The 18,430-nt window shown below is 40.5% G+C and overlaps 1 protein-coding gene across 2 annotated transcripts in view; it reads right to left on the bottom strand.

Annotated features, from left to right (window-relative positions):
* The window catches only part of CREBBP (CREB binding protein), a 131,028-nt gene that overhangs the window by 47,472 nt on the left and 65,126 nt on the right, over window positions 1-18,430 (bottom strand). The window contains exons 4-5 of one of the 2 annotated variants that reach the window (XM_070568614.1): window positions 8,889-9,129; window positions 7,425-7,538 (exon numbers count right to left, since the gene is read on the bottom strand). In XM_070568614.1, coding sequence (XP_070424715.1) covers window positions 7,425-7,538; window positions 8,889-9,129 — 355 coding nt within the window. The remainder of the gene's footprint in view (window positions 1-7,424; window positions 7,539-8,888; window positions 9,130-18,430) is intronic. The other variant, XM_070568615.1, reaches the window with a different exon arrangement.

The following is an 18,430-nucleotide window of genomic DNA, read 5'->3' as shown; positions in this document are numbered from 1 at the left end:
AAATCAGAGATCACTTAATAAAAGTTAACATGTGTTAAAGCCTAGAGACTCAAAAGAAGTCAGTTCCAGGGGAGTGGCAAACACATGGTAGTGGAAAGTGTTTTGATTCTTTGGGGGTCACCAGCCATCACTGAGACGAACTAAGGAGCGCCCCTCCTACTGCCGTCCCCTGAGCCCTTCACTGTTCACCTGTACAGGCACAGAGGATCAACAGAAGGAGCAGAGGTGATAATCAGGTGATGAGTTCTGTTACTTATTAATAAATCTATGATGTGATCTTCCAAATAACAAAATCACAATTCCTCGGAACTTATCCACACAATGACCACATTAATATCACATCTTTCTTTCCTAGCATTTCCTCCACAGGAGATCACCACGCTGAGCTCCCTGGCTGTGTAAAGCTATTCAAAAAATATCATGATCGACTGACTGATCTACTTGAAATAACGAATGAAGAGGGCTTGGCGATTCTGCAAGGATGTTCATTTATCCAGGTGCCACCCTACCTACCACTGATCTTAAGGAACTGATTCTGCCTCGTGCAGCCATCCTTAGCTTCCACCACCTGGCCTACTGGTGGCTTGCACGGCATTCCCTCCAGCTACCCCACATACCTGGCTAACCCTAGGAGACCAAAGGAAAATCTGTGGCAACATAAACAACCCGATTCTCAAGGACTTCAAAGTTAACTGAGAGATGACCCCAAACTTGCAACTCCTTGGTCAATTCAAGTTCAATTTATCCATCTCTCCAACTGTTTCTTCATCCATCCATCCATATGTTCTCATTTGGTGACCATTTACCATATGACAGAAGTTTCATATTGTACTATTTATTCTTAAGCGTTCCCTTCTTTCCAACTTTCCCCAAACTTTAGTCCTACTATAAACAGCAGCTTATAAAACTGATACTAAAACATAAGATCTTTGATACATAAAACACTATCACTAAGCTTTTCTTTCAAATTCAGACCATTATGTGTAACAGTAATATTCTCACATTCAGCCATCAGTGAAACTATAACATAAACAACTCAAATATTTATCAGAGTAACTTAATTAAACCAAAATGTGTAGAAAAAATCTTGGTAATTACACATTCCATACTATTAACTTTTCTAATAAGGATATTCAGATCTCAAACTCATTAACACTCATTAGACACAATTAGACACACCAAGCACCTCATTATTATAAATGAAAAGCAATTCCCAAGGTACACTTTATGACAAGTGTATAGCTGAAATCAGTCATGTACAATACCTATAAAAGTGTTTTTTCTAATAGTTAATACTCCCCAAAGCTTTAAACATGTGCCCATTGTACCTCTGAAACTGACATGTTAAATTTTCTGAAAGTACTATGATGTAGAAGGAAAGTAAAAATGGTAGGACAATTTATTTTTCTATCATCTTGTGGTATAAGAAGGAAGAGACCCAGACTACTTTTGATACACAGAGTGATCAACTGTGGAGAGGAATGTGAAGAAACAAGGTACCTCTGTTTCTGGGTAAAGATGTAATAGCTGGGCTTTAACTACGACTTCTTCCCATTGTATTCCATTTTCATCCACCCTTCCCCAAATGCCATCCTTTTAGCCAAAACGCCCCATCATAGGGCAAATGCCATTCCCAAGCCCAAGGCCCTTATGGGGTAGCCAGTCTCCCACAGAAGCTGCACACATGGTCACTGTATTTTGCATTTGTGTTAAACGCATTTATTTCCTAAATGTAAAACATTACTATATTTTTTATTTTAAAAGAAAATATATCAGAAGACAAGCATTTGGAACTTGATATTTCTAACAATTCAAAGGAAAGGAAAACAAAGTACAAACAAACAAAAAAGGTCTCTGATATTTAAGTGTGGTCCAGTTTGAGTCCAAGTGATGCTATGAGATGACACAAATACCTCAGGGTAAGGGGGCACAGGCATTTGCTAGGAGTCACGCTGATGGAAAGGGGAGTTACCAGGTAAAAGTGACCACAAACTTAGTCTCATGAGCCCCAGATGTTCCCACCCCTCCGTGAGTGTTCTGATCTCTTGGGCTGCGGCCATTCTTCCCTGAATTCCCACAGCACCCACTGGCTCTCTGCTTCTCTTCGGGCATTTACACTTCACATGTTCACCCGCTCACTCCACAGACTGAGTGAGCGCAGACTGAGTGTGTGGCACTCTACTAGGCTCCAGGACATGGTGTGAGCACAAAGCCTGCACTCATGGAGCATAGGGTCTGTTGGGAGAGACAATGGATTAATCTAATAATCACCTAACGAATGTAAACCTGCAGTTCTTGACCCTGTATCAGAGAAAATCATGCTCATCTCATCTTTCCTGTCCATTCCCTGAAGGTGGACCAATGTGACTCATCTCGATTCTTCACCTGCTGCAGTGCCTAGTCCAGGGCCTCATAAAGTCTCTTGCAGAGTTCAGGTGGGCTGCAGCAGTCTAGCAGAGCAACTGGCATTCCTAAGGCCCTCCCAGCTGCAGCACTAAGTGCCTTCAGACTGGACAAAAAGTAAAGGAGCACTAAAAACAGCAATGCTCTATTCATCCGGCATCACGGAGAAGGAGGCTTTCTTCACTAATCAATTTTACACATTATTGATGTTTACCTCTTTAAATGTCAAAACCTCTTGCTCTTTTTGCCATTTTTACATCTTCTTTCCTTTCTGAGAGCTTAACTCTTTATGTTTCATACACAATCAATTGACTGTCATGCCACACAGTGTCTCAATACATCAGCATGGGGTCTTCTTTGCGTATCAGTTGGCATTTCTGCTACCAGCACATCTTCAAATCACCCCCCAACACCCCCGCTGCCCCACTACTCCCCTTGTGTTGCAGCTTAATCAGGAGCCCAACCCAGGAAATAAAAGGCCAAGTTGTACCATGGGCTCTTCCCAAGACTCACCTGTCACTTTTAACTCAGGTCCAAGGCAGTCCTTCCCCACTGAACATAAAGTTGTTCTACTTAATCCAGGGGCAGCATACGCTACAAACTTGCAACGTTCAATTCGCCAGAAACTTCAGTCCCCAATCATTCTCAATAAAACTGGACTCAATTTGGAAATCCAATGAAAACTGATGCAAATTAAACTCCGAAGCTTTATCAGGGTGGTGGGAGACACACCACAAAGCAGGCAAAGGAGCTACTATCTAGTCATCGTTGAGATTTCTACTGAAAGTCTCGTGCTGGAATTTACTCAGATGTGCAGAGTTCCTCCCACACCACAATGCCTCACAGGTGCTGTGTGCACCAGACCACCTTCCTTTCCAGCGTCTTCATGTGCACAGTGCAGCGCATGACAACAAAGGGGAGCACCAAAGCCCTGGTGCCAGGCCTCCCATCATAGCTACCACGGAGCAAGAAGAATGCACAAGCCCTCCAATAGGTTTTCTTCAGAAACCAGAGACTCGGGGCGGGGGGCAGGCAACAATGTGTCATCCAGAAGAGCAAGGACAAAGCTATTCCAATGAACTACATCACCAATGACTGTTTGGTACTTAAATCGGGCAAACAAGCCCACCACTCTTGTCCCTACAGCCATTTAGGTTCCACTGCCCCATGTGCTCCCCACCCCAACCAAAGTACGTCAAAAGAGGTGTCTGAGCATCTCTAAAGAGCTCTCAAGGGGAACAAGGGCCTGTCAACACACACTTATCGAACACCTATGCAGGCTACTCCACGAGGGGCAGTTTTCAGGAGGCAGATCTGGACTCAGTGTCATGAAGGAAGGCATTTCAAACAATCAGAGGTCCTAAAGTTGAACAAATAGCTAGGCCACGTAGTGAGCGCCAAGCTAGTGGAGGTATTCGAGCAATAGGCTGGAGAACTGCTGACTGAGACAGTCAACGGGCTCACGCCACAGCTCAGCCCAGGTCCAAGGCTGCCATGGGCAATGAGGAAGTTTGGCTCAGCACTGGGACTGACCCTGTAGTATTGCATTTTGACAGTCCTTGTGGGATGCTGAACTGGGAAACCCAAGGTTTCCCCCAGAGAATGACTCAAACCTTCTTAGCAGCTCCAGGACGGATACGCAGCCCTTCAAGGCATCCAGAGCAGTGCAACTCAGCCGCTAACATGCATACCAATCACCTGGGAATTTGTTAAAACGCAGATTGTAATACAGGAAGTCTGGGATGGGGCCCAAGTTTCTGCATTTCTAACAAGCAATCTGGGACTGCCTGTGCAGCTGGTCTGAGGACTACACTTTGAACAGCAAGACCCTCACTGATGAGAAAACAGGAGTTCAAACAGAGAATTGAGTCACGGATCCAAAGAGCTCCAGTCCCCTATGCCACCCTGTGCACTGGAGTTTACTGGGAGTCAGATGCCACGACTAACATTTAGATATATACCTTGAAAAATCCTAATTATTCAATAAAATCTGAGTATCTCTATAAGGGATAGACACCTTGACATCAGTGATGACAGAATCTCTAGAAAACAACTCAAAGAAAAATCAAACAAAATCTCATCATAGCCCAAAAAGGTAACCAACGGTCTGGGTTTCATTTCAAAGACCATCAGATTAGCTCCACAGGTGATTCCCTCAGGTTCTCTCAATAGACACCAATGAGAGTAGTGGGATGTGTGCACCAGGTAAGGTGAGCATCTGTGGGACACCCTGCCCAGAAAGCTCAGCCTCAATGGGTAGGGGGCACACGCTCCTCAAGCAGGCACCAGTAGGTCTCAGACAGCCCCCAGGGGTCTTCACCACCTTGGTGCTGCAAACAGTCCCTCTCTCTCTGAATCACCTTGCTTGCACAGGAACTCTGAGTCCTGTCAGATCCGTGTCCTCGTAGGCATGTCAGCTGTGCTGACACTGTTCGTGCTGTCTAGAATGTTCCTCCATTGTTATTTTATTGAAATTGGACTCCATCAAGCCCTACCCTCCAGTACACTCTGATCCTCTCCTCAAAGATTGCTGATACTACTGACATCATTTTCAATGCAGATATTCTGACCCTGGAACCTGACCTTAAGCTATAGGAGGGTCAGATCCACATTTCTTTTCTATTGGCTGACCTCAGTGTTCACACGTGATAAGCAAATTTGCTTTAGGAGAGGAGAAACAACAACAAACATTTACAGAAAAGACATTCCTGAAACTTTCTCACTCATCATATCAAATGCTTCTACACTCACAAACCACAGGGCTAGAGCCAGAAGACCACACTCAAAGCTGAAACTTAACTTGAGAAGCATTTAAAAAATTTTAAATAAGTGCTTTCATTTCTTTCACGAAAAATTACCAAACCTTGCACAAAGTTAATCTAAATATTCCCGTGACTTTATAAATTCACCCTGGTAACACCTTACGTTATGACTAGTAGAAACACTGCGGTTTACCACTTCAGAGAGCACGCACTGGATCGATTGTCACACCAGTTAGGCAGTTATAAGGATGTTTAAAAAAAAAAAACCACATACATTTCTTTTTTTTTTGAAACAAAAACCACATAAGTGTTTCTTAAAAAGAGAAATCACAAAAGTTTACAATTGTCATGGCAATATATACCAAAAACAAAAGGTCCCAGAAGGCCACACCCCCAAATTAAAAGCTCAGAAGGAAGTCTTAACTCATTATTCATGGAATCAATACCGTACAACTACAAACTCGGCAATGAGTATTTTGGCACTTAAAAGCCTATTATTGGGGCCAACGCGGTGCCATAGTGGTTAAGTTTGCATGCTCTGCTTCAGCGGTCCAGGGTTCACCAGTTTGGTTCCCAGGCATGGACCTACACAATGCTAGTCAAGCCATGCTGTGGCGGCGTCCCACATACAAAATAGAGGAAGACTGGCACAGATGTTAGCTCAGTGACAATCTTCCTCAAGCAAAAAGAGGAAGACTGACAACAGATGTTAGCTCAGTGCCAATCTTCTTCACCAAAAAAAAAAAAAAGCCTATTATTAAAATGCATCCTAAAACACAGATTATAACCATCACAATATACTAGCTAAAAAAAAGTTTTACACGAACTTGGAGGGAAAACAGACTATTCCACTAGAACTACTATCCAAAGATTCCTAGAACTTCACTTTATATAAGAGATGTCCTGGAAAATTGCATTAATTCAAATTTTGGTCAACCAAATAGAAATTTAACTGACTTAAGGAAAGCGACTTTTAAAGGAAACTCAGTATGAGTTAGGGAGGGAGGGAGGGAGGATAACAGGCCCATGACCCTGGAATGTCTCTCCTATGTGAGGTGGACACTCTGCTGTGCGGAGTTGGCTTGATAGGTGCCCTCTGAGGAGGGAGGGGAGCTGGACTTAAAGGAAAAGCACATGAGCTAGCCCTGGCACTCTACTCCATGACTACTAGGAAAAACGTGCTTTTCCATCTTTCCCTGCCACTCAGAAACAATCAGAAAGAAAAACAGCATATTTTCTCCAGACAGCAGTGGGGTCTTGAGGAAGATGACCAAGAAGAATGAGAGTAATGAACAGGTAACCACAAACAGGAGAGGGTGGCAAGATGGCAGAGACAAGATGGAGAAAGATGAGGAAGACTGCGCTGTGCTGGAAGTCACAGGGAACAGCGCCAGCCGAGAGGTGACATGAGATCAAAGGGCATGTCCTATCTGTCCAAACTGACAGTCACATCCAAAGACCACAGTTTTACCTCTGAAATGACAGAAAAGGATTTAAAATTAGGAAGAGATGCTCATCCTTTCATGGTTCTGACGCCTACAGGGAGGCCTCCTGAGTAGGGATCACTGCTTAACCGATCAGGTAAGGGCCACACCGATGACTTGAAGACAACAAACAATGGGAATGAGCAGGATGTGGCCGGCCAGTCCTGGGGCAGAGACTCTCAATCTGTTCTGAATACACTGTTAGTTATGCAAAATAGGTTTGGGAACTGCATCTCCATGGAGGAGGGAAAATCTCCCAAATGTCTACCTGTGGGATTTTACACTGACCTGGACTGACTCTTCTCTAACACGGAGTCCTCAGAACTTACTTTAGGATAAGGGGTTTCTAATTCCAAAAGAATTGTGCCCTCTCTTTCCCCCGTCCCCCTCAAGTCACCACCATTATGGTGACATGACATTCACTCAGATACTGAGTATCTGCCAAGAAACAAGAAGAGTCGTCACGCCGGCTCTTTGATCAAAGTGACCCTCCTCTTTTGCACCGCTCCACTGCTGCCAATTCTAGTGTGTGTGTGCGGGAGGGCGGGGAACGAAATTCCAAAATGATCACGTCCACTGAGCACATTGAGAATCTGTCAACTGGCTAAGCTTAGCTTCGTCCTCATGTCACTGTACGTCTCCATCTTCATATCTTTGCTCACCACTCTACTTTGTGGTTAGTAATTTCTGCCCTGCTTCCTACCTACTCTGTATTCTCTTTAGAAATAGCTTATTTTCTCATCTCCAAGCTTCTCTACCCCCAGTGCTCACTTACTTTGTTGGTTTCGCTTGTCACTGGCATTTTTCAAAGGGAGGCAAACAGGACAGTCATGTCGTGTGCAGTTCTTCCAATGAGAGATGATTTGTCGTGAAGATGCACAATGGGCAACTATGACCAGAAAAACAACGAGATGTTATTTTTCTATCCAAATCGTCACACTTTCAATTACACCTAAATTATAATGCCAGATTCCAAAAGAAAATGCTAACAAGTGTAACCATAACACAGTACAGGCAGTCCTCAACTTACAAACAGGCTGTTTTCCAAAAAGTTTGTAAGTCGACTGTTGAGAATTCCAAACAAAAACTTCCCGTAGAAGCAATGTTATGAATGATGGTGATTAAGGTTCAGCCCACAAGACAAAAACAAAACAAAAACTATTTGCCCTAAAATACTAAATAACTGGAATGAAAGGGAAAATAATAATTCCATAATGTCACTATTTAAAATAAAAATTTTACATAATGTTTAAGGATGAAACCATCTAAATACTATAGTTGAAGAAATATAGACAGAGAAGCAAATGAGAAGTCTGTGGAGACTCTGAAGGGGACCCCAGGCACTTTCTGAAGCACTTGAGAGGGTACTTGAACGTGGTTACTCTCATTCCTTATCTTCACTTCCATCCTAAGGTGTGGTGATTTCTTTCTAAAGGTCTTGCATGACCTTCCTCTGCTTCTCCATCAGGAGCAGGGTTATGCTGGGGACTCACAAATGTCACAAAGGGAGAGGGGGAGATCAGGGAGAGAGTCTCCCCAAGGTTTAGAAGCACAAGCAAGAAGAGAAGGAAAGAGGATAAAGATTAAAGGAAAGTAGAAAGAAAGTGTTAGAAGAAGAAACACTTCCATCCGTAGAATCGAGGTGTGCGCCAGAGAAGAGGGAGAAGGGTGGTGATTCACCACGTGACGCGCCTGATTCACCCCTTCCTCAAGGGGGAGGAAGGAGGAGGCAGGGATGATACGGTGCGCACAGCTCCCCATGTCATGGACAGTCACCAGGGCAACTTTGCTGGTACCCTGATTAGCCTCAAGATGAAAGGGGGGAGGAGCAAGACAGTGAGCTCCTGGCCGCCTGAACACATGAAACAATAAGACAGATGCTCTAGGTTTAGAGAAGGGTATGGGTGTGCATTTGCATGTCCTAGGTTGCCCAAAAGAAAACCATGATCCAGACACTTAGGATGAAGACAGTGCTCAAGAAGTGACAAATATCTTCCATGACAGAGTAAGGAAGAAAAGAACTAATGCAGGGCACAGCCTCACCCAGTAGAAGTTCACAGAACATTGTAAAACCAAACTGCCTTTCTCCTCAGCAGGTAAGCGTCTCAGTGGCATCTGACTGGCTGTAGTGTGGGCATGTAGGTTGGGAAACCTTAATTAACAAGAGATCTGCCTAAGAGTAATAAAGACCAATTTCATCCTAAGCTCTGCCACTGGGATTTCAGAAAACAGCACTTACCTTGACAGGCTTTCCCAGCCTGACAATGTGTCATGTGATTCAAAACATTCTTCATGGTTCGACAATGTGGGAGAGAGCAGGCCCGAACCTCTCCGTTTGCTTGTTCTCGTCTCTGACACTTATGAGCGTGAAGCAGTAGAACCAGCTGCTGCTGTATCAGTTTGCGTTTTTCAGGATCTGCAGTGGGGCCCGTTGCAATTGCTTGTGTGGGTACTATTCCCACTGCTGTTTGCATCTGAGACTAAAATAAAACAAATTAATAAAAATATTTTAATAAGCTTTCAGAGTTCCAATTCATGTTCATTAATTAGTTTTCAAACTAATGCTAGAGCTGATGGATAATATCGGCCACAGAGAGAAGACAGCTGCTGTGGATCTTTAATTTATCAGGGACTTCAAGGAAGATCCAGAAGCACAGAAATAAACCAACTCAGAAGCAAGGCTGATTAAAGTCTACTCATGTATGATTATCTTGGAGCAAGAAAATGATCCTTATTCTTAACTACAGTAACCAAAATCCAACTCACTCTACAACACATACAAGTGCAGGAAAAGCCGTGTATTACATCGGGTTGAGCCATATGAACCTGCTGCTTTTGTAGGCCCAAATGGCCAAACATTGGCTAAAAAGACTGCCGAGACCTGATCAACCACAACCGGCTGCAAAGTATCTGATGGAGCAGGAGAATCGGAGCCACCCTTTGGATTTCACTATCTCGTGACCAGGACAACACTTGCAGCACTCATTACCTCTCCTGAAAGAATAATACGACACTCATCCTTAACACGACCATCCAGCACAAGTGTTAATGCTTATGAAATGCTTTCCCTCCCATTAAAATTTCCAGTCAGACATCTGACAACAACTTTTTCAAAAAGTATCTGATGATCCGCTAAAGATACAGAAATAGAGTTTCCTTGCTTTCACCTTTTCAAACATAACAAGTGAGACCAACAATACCTCTTAACTACAAAGAAAATGGAAAAGGAGACCTGTGGAGTCTTATTCTTTACAAACTACCAACACTCTTCAGAAAAACTCACTAAAGAAACTTATGAAATAAGAGAGATGCAATGTTCCTAATGCGCAGTAATGTACTCCATGGTTCAAAGACTTCTAACCTTCCCTAAACTCTGACACTCGAACACTCCCCACTTGATTTCACCACACCCACTGCCCCCTCTAAAGTACACCACCACTCGGGCTCTTCAAATGAAGAATCAAAGCTGTATCCTTGCACTTAGGAGAAAACTATAAAAATATTTCTTAATGAACCAAAGCTCATTTTTAAAAAGTTAAAGGGTTTTCTGTCTTGGTTTCATCTTTACGAGAACTCAGAGAATAAGCGTGCAGGAAAGCTGCATGGCTTCGCTCACAAGCACAACTCCTGGAAGCAAAAGGAAAGTTCTCAGCGAGAGGCAGAGCATCCTGACTGGAGAAGGACTTAACTCCTAAGAGAAAACAGCCTTGTCTCCTTACGTTGACTTTTCCCTGATTATAAAAGTAAAATATGCATGCTGCAGAAAATCTGGAAAGCAAAAGAACTACTACGGAAATAACAGCTGAAATCTTAATTTCCAGGAGTCTACTATTAAAGTGTTGATAGGTTTTTCTTCTTTCAGTCATTTTTTCTATGTACATGCACATGTATGCACCATAATCACTAATCTTCTACCATATCCTGGCATCTACTCCAGGGTCCGTCCCATACTATAAGTTGTCTTAGACATATCACAGTAGGATTTGTAATGAATAAATGGCTGTTCATTTATCCAATCCTCCATTGCTGTAATACACTGTATCTCCCTTTTTCTTGCAATTTAAAATAAAGCCTTGGACTCAATAAACAAACAGCCTTGGACTATGCCCCCAGCAGCATTCAGTATCAATGTTAAAAGTCTCCTCCTGAATCAGCTTATTCCTATGGACTAGAAAGTCCAACCAGAAATCAGTAGGAATGGAGATACGGAAGAATGTGAGAAATGTAAGATGACCCTTATTTAGGTCTCTTTCTTTCTCACATACAAAAATTTCAAACACCATTATCACACCTAACAAAATGAACAATAATTCTTTAACATTCGCTGATACCTAGTCTATATACAAATTTCTCTAGTTGCCCAAAAACCATCTTTTAGAGCTGGTTTGCACAAATCAGGACCCAATTAAGGCCCACATCCTACATTTGTTTTTAAGGTTCTTCACCTACTGCCACCATCCCCCTTTATTTTCTCATGACAGTGACTTGTTGAAGAGACCAAGCCAGCTGTCCCCCTGCTGTTTCTTAAAATACGGAAATGCTATGTACAAAAAAAAAAAAAAAAAAATCACACAATAATCAGGTAAAAATTCTAACCTTACAATTATTATAAACAGATTGTTTTTAAGTTACTGAAAATTAACACACTGTTTCTCATTTGGGATGTTCTTCATAGCACCTTTGGAACTAGACCATATGTTGAAACTTTCACATGCAGAAATAGCGTAGCTGGAAACTCCACGGCACATTCAAAGCTTAGTCTATTATTTGTCTATCTGTAGACACTGAATGAGCTCTACATTGTTTACATGTGTCTCAAAAGCAAATCAGAGAGTCAAGCCAAGTCAACAGCAAAATGGAACAGAACATGTCTATCTCACGTCCCTATGCTTGGCCCTCCCCATATAACTCCATATACTTGTACAGGGCTAGTCCAGTGTGCAAAATTCTTACAAACTCAGGTAGTGTTTAATTTCCTCCTCCTCTCAGATTGGTGTTCAATGAGATGAAAGGGCCTGAAATCCATGTAGGAAGCATCCTTCAGACTCTACCAATTTCTGTACTCAGTCTCCAGACTGTGTCCAGACAGGCACAGAGAATAGAATGAAAGTGCTTAGACAAGAACCTCCCTTTAATCATACAGAAGAAAAACTGCCGTGTTGTAAATTTCCCCCGAAGTAATGTATAAATTTTATGCAATTTTGTTTGTTTTTGCAATAACCAAGAAAATTCTGAAAAACAGTTAAGAATAAAGGAGGAAATCTATCTTGCTAGATACCAAAACTATAAAGCTATAGATTTCTTTACACAGATCCAGAAGAAGACACATGTACACGTGAAATTAGTGCATCATAAAGGTGGTGTTTCAAATTGGAGGGTAGTGGTGGCAATCTTTGATCCCTATAGCACCTTAAAATATAAAAATAAATTCTAGACGAATTAAAGTGAATAAAAAATAGATTAAAATGGATAAAAATATTAGAAAAAAGTAGTATTCTCAGAATGAGGATAAGAAAAACTTAAGACATAAGAGTAAAGTTTAAAAAGTGGAAAACTGAGGGAAAAATGGTTGTCTCTGAGAAGTAGAAATACTGAGCCAAAAGACAGGACCTGTTTTTTTTCTTTATTGTGGTCATATTAGCTTATAACGTAGTGAAATTTCAGTCGTTATTACTTGTCATACAACATATCAGTATGCCCCTTCACCCCTTGTGCCCACCCTCCACCCCGATTCCCCCAGTAGCCACTAATTTGTTCTTTGTCCCTAAGTTTGCTTATCTTCCACATGAGTGAAATCATATGGTGTTTGTCTTTCTCTGTCTGGCTTATTTCGCTTAACATAATGCCCGCAAGGTCCATCCATGTGGTTGCAAATGGGACAATTTTGTCTTTATTATGGCTGAGTAGTATTCCATTGTATATATCCAATCATCAGCCAGTGGGCACTTGGGTTGCTCCCATGTCTTGGCTATTGTGAATAATGCTGCAGTGAACACAGGGGTGCCTAAGTCTCTTTGAACTGTTGACTTCAAGTTCTTTGGGTAAATACCCAGTAGTGGGATAGCTGGGTCATACGGTATTTCTATTTTTAATTTTTTGAGAAATCTCCATATTGTTTTCGACAGTGGCTGTACCAGTTTGCATTCCCACCAGCAAGGGATGAGGGTTCCCTTTTCTCCACAGCCTCTCCAATATTTATTGTTTTTTGTCTTGGTGATTACAGCTATTCTAATGGGCGTAAGATGACATCTAAGTGTAGTTTTGATTTGCATTTCCCTGATGATTAGTGATGTTGAGCATCTTTTCACGTGCCTATTGGCCACCTGTACATCTTCTTTGGAAAAATGTCTGTTCATATCCTCTGTCCACTTTTTGACTGGGTTGTTTGGTTTTTTGTAGTTCATTTGTGTGAGTTCTTTATGTATTATGGAGATTAACCCCTTCTCGGATATATGATTTGCAAATATTTTCTCTGAGTTGGTGGGTTATTTTTTCATTCTGATCTTAGTTTCCTTTGCCTTCCAGAAGCTCTTTAGTCTGATTAAGTCTCATTAGTTTTTGTTTCCCTTGTCTGAGTGGACATGGTATTTGAAAAGATCCTTTTAAGTCTGATGTCAAAGAGTGTATTGCCTATATTTTCTTCCAGAAGTTTTATGGTTTCAGGTCTTACCTTCAAGTCTTCGGTCCATTTTGAGTCTATTTTTGTGCACGGGGAAAGATAATGGTCTACTTTCATTCTTTTGCATGTGGCTGTCCAGTTTTCCCAGCACCATTTATTGATGAGGCTTTCTTTTCTCCATTGTATGTTCTTGGCTCCTTTGTCAAAGATTATTCTGAGCTTTCAATTCTGTTCCATTGATCTGCGTGTCTGTTCTTGTTCCAGTACCATGCTGTTTTGATTACTATAGCTTTGTAATAAATTTTGAAGTCAGCGACTGCAACGCCACCAGCTTTGTTCTTGTTTCTCACAATTGCTTTGGCTATTCGGGGTCTTTTGTTGCCCCATATGACTTTTAAGATTCTTGTTCTATTTCTGTGAAGAGTGTCACTGGGATTCTGATGGGGATTGCGTTGAATCTGCAAATTGCTTTAGGCAGTATGGACATTTTAACTATGTTTATTCTTCCAATCATTGCATGGAATATCTTTCCATTTCTTTATGTCATTATTGATTTCTTTCAGTAATGTCTTACAGTTTTCTTTGTATAGGTCTTTCAACTCCTTGGTTAAACTTATTCCTAGATACTTTATTCTTTTTGTTGCAATTGTAAAGGGGATTGTGTTCTTGAGTTCTTGTTCTGTTAGTTCGTTATTAGAGTATAGAAATGCTACTGATTTTTGTAAGTTGACTTTGTACCCTACAACTTTGCTGTAGTTGTTGATTATTTCTAATAATTTTCTGATGGATTCTTTAGGGTTTTCTATATATAAAATCAGGTTATCTGCAAACAGTGAGAGTTTCACTTCTTCAGTGCCTATTTGGATTCCTTTTATTGCTTTTTCTTGCCTAATTGCTCTGGCCAAAACCTGTAGTACTATGTTGAATAAGAGTGGTGGCAGTGGGCACGCTTGTCTTGTTCCTGTCCTCAGAGGGATGGCATTCACTTTTTCCCCATTGAGTATGATGTTGGCAGTGGGTTTGTCATATGCGGCCTTTATCATGTTGAGGTACTTTCCTTCTATACCCATTTTATTGAGAGTTTTTATCATGAATGGATGCTGGATCTTGTCAAATGCTTTCTCTGTATCTGTGGAGATTACCACGTGGTTTTTCTTCCTCATTTTGTCAATGTGGTGTATCATGTTGACTGATTTGTGGATGTTGAACCATCCCTGTGTCCCTGGTATGAATCCCACTTGATCATGGTGTGATCTTTTTAATGTATTACTGTATTCAGTTTGCCAATATTTTGTTGAGGATTTTTGCATCTATGTTCATCAGCGATACTGGCCTGTAATTTTCCTTCTTTGTGTTGTCCTCATCTGACTTTGGTATCAGGGTGACGCTGGCCTTGTAGAATGTGTTAGAAATATTTGTCTTCCTCACTTTTTGGAATAGTTTGAGAAGAATAGGTAATAAATCTTCTTTGAAGGTTTGGTAGACTTCTCCTGAGAAGCTGTCTGGTCTTGAACTTTTATTTTGGGGGAGGTTTATGATTACTGTTTCAATCTCTTTACTTGTGACTGGTCTACTCAGACTCTGTATTTCTTCTTGATTCAGTTTTGGGAGGTTGTAAGAGTCTAAGAATTCATCCATTTCTTCTAGACTGTCAGTTTGTTGGCATATAGTTTTTCATAACATTCTCTTATAATCTTTTCTATTTCTGTGGTATCTGTTGTAATTTCTCCCCTTTCATTTCTAATTTTATTTTTTTGAGCCTTCTCTCTTTTTTCCTTAGTGAGTCCAGCTAAGGGTATGTCAATTTTTTTTTTTTGTTTATCTTTTCCAAGAACCAGCTCCTTGTTTCATTGATCCTTTCTACAGTATTTCTGTTTCAATTTCATTTATTTCTGCTCTAGTTTTTATTATTTCCCTCCTTCTGCTGAGTTTGGGCTTTGTTTGTTCTTCTTTTTCTAATTTTGTTAGGTATAGTTGAAGATTGTTTATTTGAGCTTTTTCTTGTTTGTTAATGTGGGCCTGTATTGCTATAAACTGCATTCTTAGGACCACTTTTGCTGTATCCCATATGTGTTGGTATGGTGTGTTTCGTTCTCATTTGTCTCCAAGTATTTTTTGATTTCTCCTTTTATTTCTTTGATGACCCATTGGTTGTTCAGTAGCACGTCGCTCAGTCTCCACATTTTTGTTCCTTTCCCTGCTTTTTTCTTGTAGTTGATTTCTAGTTTCATAGCATTATGGTTAGAGAAGATAGTAGGTATGATTTCAATCTTCTTAAATTTATTGATGTTTGCCTGTTTCCCAATATACAGTCTATCCTTGAGAATGTTCCATGTGCACTTGAGAAGAATGTATACTCGGCTGTTTTTAGACAGAGTACCCTATATATATCTATTAAGTTCATCTGGTCCAGTTTTTCATTTAATTCCACTATCTTGTTGTTGACTTTTTGTCCGGATGATCTATCCATTGAGGTAAGTGGGGTGTTGAGGTCCCCTACTATTATTGTGTTGTTGGTAATATCTCCTTTTAGGTTTGATAATAGTTGCTTTATGTACTTTGGTGCTCCTGTGTTGGGTATATACATGTTTATAAGTGGATGTCTTCTTCATGGAGAGTCTCTTTTATCATTATACACTGCCCCTCTATGTCTCTCTTTACCTGTTTTATCTTGGAGTTTACTTTGTCTGATATAAATATGGCAACACCTACTTTATTTTGTTTGCCATTAGCTTGGAGTATCGTCTTCCATCCCTTCACTCTGAGCCTGTGTTTGTCTTTAGAGCCGAGATGTGTTTCCTGGAGGCAGCATATTGTTGGGTCTTGTTCTTTAATCCATCCTGCCATTCTGTGTCTTTTGATTGGAGAATTCAGTCTATCTACATTTACAGTGATTGCTGATATATGAGGGCTTAATAGTGCCATCTTATTGCACATTTTCCAGTTCTTCTGCGTAAGGATAGGACCATTCTCAATGCTCCTGATATATGTTGCCAAGTTGTTTTCCAGAAAGGTTGTGGCACTTCTTATTATACAAAGAGCTCTTAGGGAAAAAAATTAAAAATAAAAGATACTGCTGCACTAAAAAGTTGGGCAAAAAAAGGTACAGATACCACACAAAAGAAATACAAATAAACAACAAATATTAAAAATGTTCTACAAATTGGTGCCAAGACAACTCAATGGAGGGAAGAATAGTCTTTTCAACTAACAGCAATGAAAAGGACAGGACAACTGGATATACATAAGCAAAAGAATGAAGGTGGACCCATTCTCTATGTCATACTCAAAATTAGCTCAAAATGAATCAAAGACCTAAATATGACAGCCAAAACTATAAACTCTTAAAAAAACTTAGAAGTAAATCTTCATGACTTTGGATTATGTCACCAAAAGCACAAACAGCAATAACGAAAAAGATAAATTTGGGGCAAGCCTGGTGGCGTAGTGGTTAAGTTTGCATACTCCAGTTTGGTGGTCTGGGGCTCACTGGTTTGGATCCCAGGTGCAGCTCTATACACCACTCATCAAGCCATGCTTTGGTGGCTTCCCACATACAAAATAGAGGAAGATTGGCAACAGATGTTAGCTCAGGGCCAATCTTCCTCATCAAAAAAAAAAAAAAAAAAAAAAGGATAAATCGGACCTCATTAAAATTAAAAACTGTTTCAAGAAAGTGAAAGACAATCCAAATAATGGGAGAAAACATTTGAAAATCATGGATGTGACAGGGCACTTGTATCTAAAACATACAAAGAACTCTCACAGATAAAAAGACAAATAATCTAATTAAAAGTGGGCAAAGGATCTAAACAGACATTTTCCCAAAGATATACAAATGGGTAATAAGCACACGAAAAGATGCTCAACACCTTTAGCCATTAGGGAAATGCAAATGAGAACCACAAGCATATACTATTTCACACCCACCAGGATAGTTACAAATCAAAAAACAAAACAAAACAAAAAACCAGACAGTAACAAGTGTTAATGAGCATGCCGAAAAGCTGGAATCCTTATACACTACTGGTGGGAAGATTCCAAATAGTGCAGCCACTTCAGAAAACAGTCTGGCAGTCCCTCAAAAGGTTAAACTTAGAGTTACCACATGACCCAGCAATTCCACTCCTAAGTATACACCAAAGGGAACTGAAAACATATGTTCACACCAAAGTGTGTACACAAATGTTCACAGCAGTATTATTCATAATAGCCAAAAAGCAGGAAAAACTCAAATGTCCATCAACTAATGAACGGATGGACAAAATGTGATATATCCAAAATGGAATATTCTTCAATCATAAAAAGGAAGTAGTGATACATGCTACAACATGGATGAACTTTGAAAACATTATGCTAAGTCAAAACAGCCAGTCACAAAAGACCACATATTGTAATTCCATTTCTACGACATGTCAGAATAGGTAAATCCATAGGGGCAGAAAATAGATGGGAGGCTGCTTCCAGCTGGGGGCTCACGTGAAATGGGGAATACTGCTAACGGTACAGGGTTTCTTTTTGGGGTGATGAAAACATTCTAAAATTGACTGTGGTGATGGTTGCACAATACACTAAATATGACTGAATCGTGCATTTTAAAGAGGGGACTTGTATGGTAGATGAATTATACCTCAATAAAGCTGTTTTTTAAAAAAGTTCTACCTCACTAATCATCAAAGAAATGAAATTAAAAGAAAGAGGCATTTTCCACCTAACAATATGACCAAGATAAAAACATAATAACTGGTATTGATGAGGGTGTAGAGAAACAGCAATTTACACATACTTTGATGATAACGTAATTTATTGTTACTTTGGAAAGAAACAAGTATCAAAAAGAAAAACACATTTCTTTTGATCTGATAGTTCCACTTCTTAAAGTAACCGGGCTAGGGTGCTAAAATGTGTGCACAAAGACAAGCAGTGCACCTTGATTAAATTACAGAAAACCATAAACTCCTAAATGTCTATCAAAGGTGAACTAATTAAGTGAATTATGGCTTCAGATCTAATGAAATAATATGCAGCCATGAAAAATAAAGCAGACCTCAAATGACTCCAGTCACAGCCGTGTGAAGCAGAAGAACAGCCCAGCCGAGCCCTGCCCAAATTCCTGACCCACAAAAAACTGTGACAAAGCAATTGTTGTTTGAGGCTAATAA

Source organism: Equus przewalskii, chromosome 12, assembly GCF_037783145.1.
Source record: "Equus przewalskii isolate Varuska chromosome 12, EquPr2, whole genome shotgun sequence".
Lineage (NCBI taxonomy): Eukaryota > Metazoa > Chordata > Mammalia > Perissodactyla > Equidae > Equus > Equus przewalskii.
This window is presented reverse-complemented; position numbering and strand designations above follow the sequence as displayed.